Below are 13266 nucleotides of genomic sequence, written 5' to 3'. Positions count from 1 at the left end.
GGACGTTCAACCTGCTGAGAGTTCAGAGGAGGAGGAGGTCCCAAGGGGCTTCGGGAGCTAGGAGGGCAAGACCAACAGCAACCGAGACAAGAGAAGGTTCAAAACACTGTGGTGGGGGAAAGACTGGAGGTCTATTGACCAGTTTTATTTGGTCCCACACAATGGTTTCATTAAAAATTAGGAGATTTCTAGCTTAAGAATGCTGAAGATTGGGCAGCAATGAACCTGCAGTCTCTGGGGAACTGTTGGCTGGAGGGAAGAAAGGCTGCCTCCTGGATGGGGCCTGTGCCCTGCTGTGTCCCCACAGCCCCTGGGCATATCCTGGCCCCCTCCACTGGTGCAGATGACCCACACAGCTCCTGCAGGCAGCTGGGATGGCCGGCCCTGAAATAACCAGACATTGCAAGAGTAGATTTCAGTTACCCTGAAATTTGTAAATGGTGGAGATGATGCCAAGGATCTCCATGTCAAATGTGACCTCAGAGTGGGCCTCAGTGCCCAGCACCCCTTTCTGCCGCCTCGTTTTCTTCCTGATGCGGAGCAGCAGGCTGCTGGTACTGAAGCGGTTGGCGCACACTGGGTGGCAGTATGGGTCCTTGGGCCGGAAGTACAGCTCCAGCCTCTTGGTGGGGTCTGCGTAGATCTGTGGCAAGGCCAAAGGAGACAGAGTGAAGCAGTGACAAGCCAAGCAGCCAGAGGGGAGCTGCTCCTCTCTCAATAAAAGCCTGACGGTGATCCAGGAAAGGCCAGGAGGCTCACGTTTCATTCTGGGCTCTTAATTCCCAAAAGGCCCATTTTTTAAACCCGTGTATCTTAGTTTTTATCTGGTGGAAAAAATGAGAATCGTCTCCTTCCTTCTAAGTAAATGCCATCATCCATCAAGTGCCTGCTCGGTATGGGGCATTAGTTGGTCCTTCTGGCAACACTTGAGGGGAGATACTATCACCCTTATCTTTGTAGAGACCAGCCCCACAGGGTCGGTGGGTTTTTCTCCCCGTGTGTGGAGACAAGAGATTGTAGAAATAAAGACACAAGACAAAGAGATGAAAGAAAAGACAGCTGGGCCCGGGGGACCACTACCACCAAGATACGGAGACCAGTAGTGGCCCCAAATGTCTGGCTGCATTGTTATTTACTGGATACAAAGCAAAAGGGGCAGGGTAAAGAGTGTGAGTCATCTCCAATGATAGGTAAGGTCACGTGGGTCACGTGTCCACTGGACAGGGGGCCCTTCCCTGCCTGGCAGCCGAGGCAAAGACAGAGAGAGAGAGGGAGAGAGAGAGACCGCTTACGCCATCATTTCCGCATATCAGAGACTTTCAGTACTTTCACTAATTGACTACTGCTATCTAAAAGGCAGAGTCAGGTGTACAGGATGGAACATGAAGGCGGACTAGGAGCGTGACCACTGAAGCACAGCATCACAGGGAGATGGTTAGGCCTCCGGATAACTGCGGGCAGGCCTGACTGATGTCAGGCCCTCCGCAAGAGGTGGAGGAGTAGAGTCTTCTCGAAACTCCTCCAAGGAAAGGGAGACTCCCTTTCCCGGTCTGCTAAGTAGCGGGTGTTTTTCCTTGACGCTACCACTAGACCAAAGGTCCGCTTGGCAACGGGCATCTTCCCAGATGCTGGCGTTACCACTAGACCAAGGAGCCCTCTGGTGGCCCTGTCCGGGCATAACAGAAGGCTCACACTCTTGTCTTCTGGTCACTCCTCACCATGCCCCTTTAGCTCCTGTCTCTGTATGGCCTGGTTTTTCTTAGGTTATGATTATAGAGCGAGGATTATTATAATACTGGAATAAAGAGTAATTGCTACAAACTAGTGATTAATGATATTCATATATAATCATGTCTATGATCTAGATCTAGTATAACTCTTGTTGTTTTATATATTTTATTATACTGGAACAGCTCATGCCCTTGGTCTCTTGCCTTGGCACCTGGGTGGCTTGCCGCCCACAATCTTGGAGGTAACTCAGGCTTGGTGTGGGGTGGAGTGGCTTGTCTAGGGCTACCTACTGTAACAACTACCCACCATAAAGGATCTTGGTATTCAGTCTCATGTGCAAATCTTTAGAGGTCCAAATGAGATTAAATCAATCAGTAACAACCATTTGGGCTCTGACTTGCTGTTACCTCTAGCTTTCCAAGCACATGAAACTGAATACCAACACCCTTTTGGGCCCCTCTCCTTAAAAACCCCAAGAATAGCATCTATGTCATACAATTGTTATGATTAAAAATGTATAAAGCACAGCTCCTGGTACCTAACTCATGGCAGACATTCAATATGTGCCACTTACATATGAATGAATACTTGCCCGATGCTGGGTCACAACGAGCATTGGATGTGTGCATATGAAAGCACCAACAACGTGAACTGGGACAAGGTCACCTACGTGCTGGTGAGCTGGCTCCCAACACCCAAGACAGGGTCTGGCCCTTAGAAAGTGATCAGGAACTATCTCGGGAGAGAATGAAGAAGACTTGGTCCTCAGGAATCTCCTCCTCATGAAACACACACCTCTGAGTCCTGATGGGGTGGGAATGAAGGCAAACGTAGGCCTGGCACAGGGGAGGTGCTCAAGAAACATGAGTAGAGTGAATGGGTAAGGAAGGTCCCTTCCCAAAGTGCTCACACTGTAGCTGGTACAGATAATCCCTGAGGTTAGCGAGAGTAAGGATTCTGTCAAAGCCATAAATCAAGTGAATAATAAAAAGAAGAAAACGTGATTAACTGGGGCTATACTGGCAGCCCGTGCTTAATGAATTCAGGGCTTTTCCATATTCGTAAAGGATGAGGAAGCAGCAGGTAAAAGTTCAGACTCTAGAGCAAAGCACGAGTTCAAATCCCCTTGTACCATGTAGAGGTCTGACCTAAACTTTCTTGTGTCTTTATCTGAAAAATGTGAATAAAAATGGCATCTAACTCACTAGAATGCTGTAAAGACTCAATCATGCATTTGACAAGTATTTACAGAACTAGGCACTGTTATGGATGTTAGGAACAGAGAACTGGGCCAGGCATGGTGGCTCATTTAGCAAGATCCCAGCAGATTCATATGCATGTATTCCAGCCCTTTGGGAAGCCAAGGCGGGTGGATCACTTGAGCCCAGGAGTTCGAGACCATCCTGGGCAACTTAGGGAGACCTCGTCTCTACAAAAAATACCAAAAACTAGCTGGGCGTGGTGGTGCATGCCTATAGTCCCAGCTACCTGGCAGGGTGAGGTGAGAAGATCACCCAAGCCTAGGAGGTTGAGGCTGCAGTGAGCCATGATTGCTCCACTGCACTGCAGCCTTGGTGACAGAATGAAACCCTGTCTCAAAAAATAAAAAAATAAAAATCAAGAAATACAGAAGTGAATAGAAGAAGTCCCCACTCTCATGGAGTTGATAGTCTTAGGGCCAAGAGGTCGAGAGACAGTAAATTTTTTTTCCTAAATGTTTTATATTTATAAGCCTTTGTCAGAATAAACATTTTAAGACATTTTCAGATTGGAATTAACAGGATGCGTAGGCAGATAATTGCCAGTGGCCACTTTAGTTAGGGCGATCAGGGAAAACTTCTCTAAAGAGACACTTCAAGTTCTGGTACACGTAAAGAACTTACAGAGAGCATCCTCCAGCTGCCCCACTTGCTGTGTTACCTTGAACAAGTTCCTTCCCTCGTAAAATAGACACTGCCAGTTCCTACCTGGTAGGGTTCTAAAGAGAACGGACTGTAAATAAGGCACCTAGAGCCGTACGTGGTACAGAATAAGATGTCAACCATCATTACCTCTAATCCTAACAACATAACAGTCTATCCCTCTCAGGTAAGTCAACAGAGCTTCATCTCCCCGTGCCTCAGTTTTCTACCCCATGTAACGAGGATACAGCAGCGCAACACACCCTGTGGGGCTGCACAGTTGCATTCCTGGCGCCAGTGCCCAGGCCGTGGCTCACATTTGTGGATGGAATGAAAAAAAGCCCCTAGGAGCTGGGTGCAGTGGCTCACGCCTGTAATCCCAGCACTTTGGGAGGCCGAGCCGGGCAGATCACCTGAGGTCAGGAGTTTGAGACCAGCCTGGACAACATGGCAAAACCCCGACTCTACTAAAAAAAAAAAAACAAAAATTAGCCGGGCGTGGTGGCGGGTGTCTATAATCCCAGCTACTCAGGAGGCTGAGGCAGGAGAACTGCTTGAATTCGGGAGGCGGAGGTTACAGTGAGCCGAGATTGCGCCACTGCATTCCAGCCTGGGCGACAGAGCCAGACTCCGTCTCAAAAAAGAAAAAAAAAAGAAAAAAAAAGCTCCCAGGGGTCTCCCCCACAGTCCCTTCCCCTCTGTTCCCTGGGGAAAAAAAGGCCATTCCTGGCAATTACAAATACCAAACCCCTGCCCATTGGCCACCCAGAGTCCACCACACTCTCCGTTGCCAAGGAAACCACACACCCGGGTAGACTTGCCCCTTCGGCCGCCATCCAGCGACTCCATCCCTCTCTTGGTGTCCTGGATATTAGACATAGTGAGTTCCTCTTCAAAGGTTCAGCTTGGTTCAACTCCCTTGTTCCTTGTTCCCCATCTTCAAAGTCTAACTTCCTTGTTCTTTGTGCCTCCTTGCCCTTAGTTACCTGCTCTGTAACTGCCCTTCCCGCCAAAACTATTCTTCCTGGCGAAACCGCTCGTCCAGCCACTGTAACCCACATCCCTGTTCTATTTGAAATAGCCAATCAAGATCAGCTTAGATTGTGCGGTCCAACTCCAGCCAGTGGGGCAAGACACAGAAACCTTCCCTCCTTTGTTCGGTGTGCTCTAGCGGCCAGAAGAGCGAGCAGCACCCTTCTTCTGAAGAAGTAAATTTGCTAAGTTTACTTCTGCAGAAGGGTGCTGCTCGCTCTTCTGTTTGTTCCCTTCCATCTAGCATCAGCTGCTCCTCAGAAGAGCTTTTTGTTTCAGGGGTAAAGGGAGAAGGATTTAGAGCAAAAATCTTAGAAGACAGAGGTCAAATATAAAAATCGATCAGCCCACGTTAAATTTCTGCTAATCCCTGAAGCAGGAACTAACCTGTTAGGAAGAGACTTAAAGTTAGGTATAGGTTTATATGTTAGCCCAGAAGGATTCCTCACCTCATTAAACCTACTTATCACCATGAAGAAAAATACATTCATCCCGATCTCTGGTCAAGGGAAGGGAATCGGGGAAGACTCCAAGTCCCACCCCCCTACCATACATATAAAGTTAAAAACCCCGGGGGGAAATAGTAAGAAGGAAGCAATATCCCATCCCTTTAGAAGGCAGAATAGGCCTAAAACCTATCATTGAGAGTCTCATTAGGGACGGGCTCCTTGAACCCTGTGTGTCCCCTTATCCCAATACTGCCTGTGAGAAAGTCAGATGGGTTATACTGACTAGTGCAAGACCTCTGGGCCATCAGCCAGATATTCCAGACTACTCACCCTGTTGTCCCTAATCCTTACACCCTCCTCAGCAAAATTCCATATGACCATCGGTGGTTTACAGTAATATATTTAAAGGATGCTTTTTGGGCATGCCCCTTGGCTGAGGACAGCCGAGACATTTTTGCTTTCGAATAGGAAGGTCCCCATTCTGGACGGAAGCAACGGTATCGACCGACAGTTCTCCCCCAAGACTTCACAGACTCCTCTAACCTCTTCGGTCAGATTCTAGAACAAATTCTAGAACAAATTTCTACCCCAAAACACATGCCTGCTCCAATATGTGGATGACCTGCTGGTATCTGGTGAAGCTATAGAACGGATAGCTGCCCTCTCCGTCCACCTCCTTAACCATTTGCAAGGAAAAGGGTTACGGGGTTTCAAATGGAAAGCTTCAATTCGTACAGCCAGAAGTTAAATACCTAGGACACTTGTTAAGTAAGGGCAAACGAAGGATAGGGACTGAACGCGTTGAAGGGATCGTGTCCTTCTTACTTTTGCCTAAAACTAAGCAGGAACTCATAACATTCCTAGGATTGGTTGGATATTGCTGCTTACGGATTGACTCATATGCCCTAAAAACAAAACCTTTATACCTAAAGCTTGCCCAAGAAAAGCCTGACCCTCTTCTGTGGACCTCTGAAGAAATCCACCAGGTTGAAGAACTAAAACATATGCTTATAACTGCCCCGTCCTAGCCCTGCCTTCCCTAGAAAAGCCATCTATCCTTTTCATTAATGTAAACAAGGGGGTAGCTTTAGGAGTACTTACTCAAGAACATGGGGGTCACCGGCAACCTGTGGCCTTCCTGTCGAAAGTTTTAGATCCAGTAACCTGTGGATGGCTTGAATGTATTCAATCCATCGTGGCTACCGCTTTGTTAACTGAAGAAAGCAGAAAGCTGACCTTTGGAGGAGATTTAGTTGTGAGCACGCCTCATCAAGTTAGAACTATCTTAAACCAGAAAGCAGGGAGATGGCTCACTGACTCAAAAATTTTAAAGTTAGTTGTGAGCACGCCTCATCAAGTTAGAACTATCTTAAACCAGAAAGCAGGGAGATGGCTCACTGACTCAAAAATTTTAAAGTATGAAGCTATCCTATTAGAGAGATGATTACTGATAACTCACTTAACCCAGCAGGTTTCCTAACAGGGAATCCAAATCTAAAAGGACCTGAGCATGAGTGTTTAGATTGAGGCCGATGTAAGGGAGACCCCTTTCCAACAGGGCGGCACTTATTTATAGATGGCTCTTCCCGGGTAACTGAAGGAAAAAGACGTAACGGATATTCAGTAGTCTACGGATATTCAGTAGTCCACGGATATTCAGTAGTCCACGGATATTCAGTAGTCCACGGATATTCAGTAGTCCACGGATATTCAGTAGTCTACGGATATTCAGTAGTCTACGGATATTCAGTAGTCCACGGGGAAGCCCTTGCAGAAGGACGGTCAGGAAGGCTGCCCAATCATTGGTCCGCCCAAACGTGAATTGTTTGCAATGAATCAAGCCTTAAAGCACTTGCAAAACCAAGAAGGAACTATTTATTCTGATTCCAAGTATGCCTTCGGGCTAGCTCATACCTTTGGAAAAATTTGGACCGAACAAGGTCTCATTAATAGCAAAGGCCAAGACCTTGTCCACAAGGAATTAATCACCCAAGTATTAGGTAACCTCCAGCTGCCAGAAGAAATAGCTACTGTCCATGTCCCAGGACACCAGAAAGTCGAGGGAATAACCTCACAGATCAAATAGCCAAACAAGCTACCATTTCCTCCAAAACGCTCACTTTTCACCTAACCCCTTGTCTTCCTCCCCCGACCACAGTTCCCATCTTCTCTTCCACTGAAAAAGAGAAATTAATAAAAATAGGGGCCAAAGAGAATTCCGAAGGGAAATGGGTGTTACCAGACCAAAGAGAAATGTTATCCAAACCCCTCATGAGAGAAGTCTTATCTCAGCTGCATCAAGGAATTCATTGGGGACCCCAAGCCATTTGTGATGTAGTTCTCAGGGTTTAGGGATGTATAGGAATTTATACTCTGGAAAGACAAGTTATAGATAGTTGTCTAATATGCAAAAAGACTAATAAGCAGACCCTAAGAAAACCACTCCTTGGGGAAAGGAGTCCAGGGTTAAGACCGTCCCAAAGTGTCCAAATTGATTACACCGAAATGCCCCCAATCGGCTGCCTAAAGTACTTATTAGTGATAGTAGATCACCTTACGCACTGGAGGGAACCTATTCCCTTTTCAAGTGCAACTGCTAATAATGTAATTAAAACATTGACTGAGAATATTATACCCAGTTTTAATAGATTAGTAGAAAATATTGATTCAGATAATGGGACTCATTTCACTGCACATGTCATCAAGAAACTGGCCCAAGTACTAGACATAGCAGGGGAATACCATGCTCCCTGGCACCCACCTTCATCAGGAAGAGTGGAGAGAATGAACCAAACTCTGAAGAGTCACTTAACCAAATTAGTCTTAGAGACTCGGTTGCCATGGACTAAATGCCTTCCCATTGCCTTGTTAAGAATCCGAACCGCCCCTTGGAAAGACGTTGGCTTATCCCCTTATGAAATGCTATATGGGTTGCCTTATCTACACTCCATTGCTGACATTGCTACGTTTGAAACAAAGATCAGTTTCTTAAAAACTATAAACTTGGTCTATCCTCCACTTTTTCTTCCCTCAGGACTAAAGGCCTCTTAGCACAGACGCCAGCCCTAGAGTTTCCAGCACACCAGCATCAGCCTGGGGATCACGTTCTCATCAAAAGTTGGAAGGATGGAAAACTTGAACCAGCTTGGGAAGGGCCTTATCTGGTACTCTTAACTACTGAAACAGCGATCCGAACGGCTGAAAAGGGATGGGCACACTACACGCAGGTGAAAGGAGTAATGTCCACAGACAGGGAAAAATGGGCTGTTGCCCCGGGACCCACCCCTACCAAACTAACCCTAAAAAGGGCTTAACAATCACTTGTTTATTTTTCCTTTTCCTTCCAACAGAAAGTCATCTTGTCATCAATGTGACTCAGGCTAACCATCCCTTGACCCTTCAGTTCGACCCTTGTTCTTACCCGTGCAGATACGAACAAGCTCAAAGGCAGCTATCCAATGTAGGTAAGTATCTATGTCCATATTGCAGACAGTCAAACAAGTATAAGTATGGAGCCTAAAAGGGCCCCTGTGGTGACTGGGCAAATGTTTGGTGGACCAACCAACATGGGAGGTGGACAGCCAACCTCCGTCCTTTAAATAAGTTGTGGAAACTCAAACAAAAACTCTAACTTATCCATGGTTCCACTCCACCAAATTGTAAGCCACTGCAGTGTAACCCCTTATTGCTAATTACAGATAATCCCCAAACCATGGCCCAAGAACCCTCTGTGTTCGGACGGTATGGGTTAGGAGCAGATGTTACAGGACGGGATCCCACAGGAACCCTCTCTCTAAGGTTGACTGGACCATCGGCGGTTAAAAACAATGAAGAAACCCAGACCCAGAGTCCAGGGAACGTATGGGACCCAACGCTCTCCCCAGACATATCAGGCCCAGTGTTCCCCTCCCGTCTCCACAACGACCCAGCCAAAGTAGCAGTTGTAGAAGTAAGAGACCTAAAGCAAACTCTAGCAATTGAAACAGGATACTGAGATGCAAACGCCTGGATGGAATGGATTAAATATTCCGTCCGCACTTTAAAGAAAAGTGATTGTTACACTTGCGCACATGGTAGACCACAGGCCCAGACTGTCCCCTTTCCACTTGGATGGTCCTCCAGCCGAGCGGGCATGGGCTGTATGGTAGCTCTTTTCCAGGACCCCACAGCCTGGGGTGATAAATCGTGCCAAGCTCTCTCTCTGCTGTTCCCTGAGGTTCAACACCTTGCGGGTCAGCCCGAGGGCTATCCAGCTTCCATCTCCCAATGCCAATTTTACTTTGTGTCTCTTGTGACAGGGAAAATTTGGCATTCCTTGGGGACCTAACAGGATGCAGTGAGCTTAAGCCCTTCCAAGAGCTTACCCATGAATCTGCCCCTAGTCATTCATCCTGAGCAGATGTATGGTGGCATTGTGGTGGACCATTACTGGATACTCTGCCACGTAACGGGAGTGGTACTTGTGCTCTGATCCCATTGGCCATCCCTTTCAATCTGGCATTTCATCAACCAGAAGAAGTAAAAACAAGGCACCGTAGAGTAAGAGATGCCCCCTGTGGTTCCTTTGACCCTCATGTTTATACAGATGCCATTGGAGTTCCCCGAGGGGTACCTGATGAATTTAAGGCTCGTAATCAAATAGCTGCGGGATTTGAGTCTATGTTTTTCTGGTGGTTAACTATAAATAAAAATGTAGATTGGATAAATTACATCAATTACAACCAGCAACAATTTGTTAATTATACTAGGAATGCTATCAAAGGAACAGCTACACAACTAGGACCCACCAGTCAAATGGCTTGGGAAAATAGAATAGCATTAGAAATGATACTAGCAGAGAGGGGTGGCGTTTGTGTCATGCTTGGAACCCAATGTTGTACTTTTATCCCAAGTAATACTGCTCCTGACGGAACCATAACAAAGGCACTGCAAGATCTTACTGCTTTATCCAATGAGCTAGCTTAAAATTCTGGGATAAACGATCCCTTCACTGATCTAATGGGAAGATTGTTCGGCAGGTGGAAAGGACTTATATCCTCTATCCTTATGTCCCTTGCCATTGTAATAAACGTGTTTATTCTCGTAGGATGTTGTATCATACCCTGTGCCTGAGGGTTAATACAAAGACTTACGGAGACACCTCTCACTACAACCTCCAATTTCCCCCCGCCTTATTCAGACAAACTTCTACTTTTAGAAAACCAAGAACAGCAAAGTCGAGACATGCTAAAAAGGTTTGAAGAGAAAGAAGTATAAAAATCAAGAGGGGGAAACTGTTCGATACAGTGAATTCTTCTTCAAAGGTTCAGCTTGTTCAACTCCCTTGTTCTTTGTTCTCCATCTTCAAAGTCTAACTTCCTTGTTCTTTGTGCCTCCTTGCCCTTAGTTACCCGCTCTGTTTAACTGCCCTTCCCGCCGAAACTATTCTTCCCACCGAAATCGATCGTCCCGCTCGTCCCACACCCCTGTTCTGTTTGAAATAGCCAATTGAGATGAGCTTGGATTGTGTGGTCCAACTCTAACCAGTAGGGACAGGACACAAAAACGGACTGACTGCGTTAGGGATAAAAACCCATTCCAGGCTGGGTGCGGTGGCTCACGCCTATAATCGCAGCACTTTGGGAGGCCAAGACGGGTGGATCACCTGAGCTCAGGAGTTCGAGACCAGCCTGAAGGCCACAGTAAATTCCACTTCAAAGATTTTAGCCTGTTACCTTCCTTTAAATTCAAGAGGGGGAAAATTAATAAATACAATGAGTTATGAGTTCCATTTCAAAGAACCAATATGTCAGTATGTTCAGCTTCCCTGTTCTTTGTTCTCCATTTTAAAGTTTAACCCCTCGTTCTCTGCGCCTCCTTGCCCCTAGTTTCAGTAAACAACCCCTTCCTAGCTTCTATCACCTGCTCTGTCCTTAGTCATCCTGAGTCACCTGCTCTGTAACCATCCTTCCCACCGAAACTACTCACCCCGCCACTCAGGCCTGTGCCCCTGTCCTCTTTGAAATAACCAATCGGAATTAGCTTAGACTGTGCGGTCCAAACCTAGCCAATATGGGAAAGACACAGCAGTAGAGACTAGCTGTGTAAGAGATAAGAACCCCTCCCCCTCCCTTGTCGGTGTGCTCTCGCCATTGCTCCATCTGCAAGATGCACCCTTCTATAGAAGCAAATTTGCTTTGCTGAGAAAACTTTTTGCCAGAGTGCTGATTCTTCTTTGCGGCACCAAAATTTATTTCCAACAAGTCTGACCAACATGGTGAAACCCCGTCTCTACTAAAAATACAAAATTAGCCGGGCGTGGTGGCACGCGCCTGTAATCCCAGCTACTCTGGAGGCTGAGGCAGGAGAATCACTTGAACCCGGGAGGCGGAGGTTGCGGTGAGCCAAAATCGCGCCACTGCACTCCAGCCTGGGAAACAAGAACGAAACTCCGCCTGAAAAACAAACGAAAAAACAAAAACAAAAACCCTTCCCTCCTTTGTTCTGTTGGCTCTCTTGCAGCGGCCAGAAGAGCGAGCAGCACCCTTCTGCATAAGTAAATTTACTAAATTTCCCTTGCTGAGAAATCCTTTGGGTGCTCGTTTTCTCTGCGACTCCGAGCTCTTATTCCAACACGGAGATTCCCAGCCCCTTACCCGGGAGACGCCTTCCTCGCCGCCCAGAGTCGGCAGCATCTTAGCCACATCACGCACCACGCCCGGGTACTCCACGCACACCATGCGTCGCTCCCGCCTCAGCTCCACGGGGACGGCGGCCCCCAGCCCCAGATCGGCCGCCTCCGCCGCCATCCCTGCGCGTCCGGCAGGGCCCGCCATGGTCCGTCCCACAAAGTGCTCCTAAAGGCCTCGCCTCAATTGTTCCGCGACGGAATCGTTCCGGGCTCCCTCACCGCTCGCGTCATCCTAACTCCCCGGGCTCAGCAAGACTCTAGGGCCTCCAGGGAGCAAATGGCCCATGGGAGGCCCCATGGCTTCGGGAAAACGACCGCCGTGTTCTCGACTTTTTATTTAAAATGAAGCGGGTTAGTCCACCGGGCGGGGCAAGCACCAGTCTCTGTTACTAGCCAGCGAGGGACCCGGAGGATAAAAAGACACCAACCTCCCTCGACTTCAGCCAATGAGAATCCGAGGGCCGAGGGAGTTTTTTTTGAGCCAATGAGAAGTCCGAAGGAAGCTAGGTCCCACCTTCTCCTCCAGCTTCATACGTTTTAACCAATAAAGAACTAGAGTTGACCACGTCCCGGCCCTCTTCTGGGTATTACACCCAATGATAGCTCGGGGGCGGGCCAGAGGCAGACTTCCGGCCAGCCTCCTTGAGTGGGAAAAGGTCCCGGCTGAGAATTGATCTCCGGATCCGGTCGGCCTGGTATTCTGTCGGTGTTGGCGCTTCTTCTTCCGAGCTCTTGCAGCCCCCTCGGGACTAGGTTTCTAACGGCGCTTGTGGGGGGCCTCGCGGAGCTGGATGTGGAAAAGGCGAGCGCGGGAGAACTGTGCTGTAACCATCGTCCCGCCTCCATAGAAAGCCCCGAAGCGCCGGCTCGGGGCCGAACGCGGGCATCCGGCGTTCGTCTGTTAGGCAGGCAGACATTAAGCGCCTACTGTGTGCTGAGCCCTACTCAAGACCCAGTGGGGGAGAACAGCGTCTGTCCGGTAGGCGTCCAGGGCTGCTGCGAAGCCCCGGAGCGAGGAGTGTGGCCCCTCAAACAGGGAGGAGATGAGGTCCGAGGCCGACCGAGGTCAGAGACCCGCACCCACGAGAAGAGTCCACCCGTCTGGCTGGCTGCTTCCCAGTGCCGTGGAGAGCCTCTGAAGGTTTCTTTTTTTGAGAAGGAATCTCGCTGTGTCGCCCAGGCTAGAGTGCAGTGGCGCTTTTTCGGCTCACTGCAACCTCCGCCTCGGGTTCAAGCTATTCTCGTGCCTCAGCCTCCCGAGTAGCTGGGATTACAGGCGCCTGCCACCATGCCCGGTTAATTTTTGTGTTTTTAGTAGAGACGAGGTTTCACCATGTTGGCCAGGCTGGTCTCGAACTCCTGACCTCAAATGATCCGCCTGCCTCGGCCTCCCCAAGTCCTGGGATTACAGGCGTGAGCCACCGCGCCCGGCCCCTTGAAGGGTTTTATGCGGAGCAGTGATCCCATTCATGCATGTAAAAGA

General features: G+C 48.3%; 1 protein-coding gene across 1 annotated transcript in view; it reads right to left on the bottom strand.

The window, feature by feature from the left end:
* Nucleotides 1–12344, bottom strand: part of GTF3C5 (general transcription factor IIIC subunit 5) — a 28401-nt gene extending 16057 nt beyond the window's left edge. Inside the window, exons 1-2 of the mRNA XM_024252107.3 lie at nt 11749–12344; nt 424–643 (exon numbers count right to left, since the gene is read on the bottom strand). Of these exons, the coding sequence (XP_024107875.1) occupies nt 424–643; nt 11749–11928 (400 nt within the window). The 5' untranslated portion in view covers nt 11929–12344. The remainder of the gene's footprint in view (nt 1–423; nt 644–11748) is intronic.
* Nucleotides 12345–13266: the final 922 nt, after the last annotated feature.

This window comes from Pongo abelii, chromosome 13, assembly GCF_028885655.2.
Source record: "Pongo abelii isolate AG06213 chromosome 13, NHGRI_mPonAbe1-v2.0_pri, whole genome shotgun sequence".
Lineage (NCBI taxonomy): Eukaryota > Metazoa > Chordata > Mammalia > Primates > Hominidae > Pongo > Pongo abelii.
This window is presented reverse-complemented; position numbering and strand designations above follow the sequence as displayed.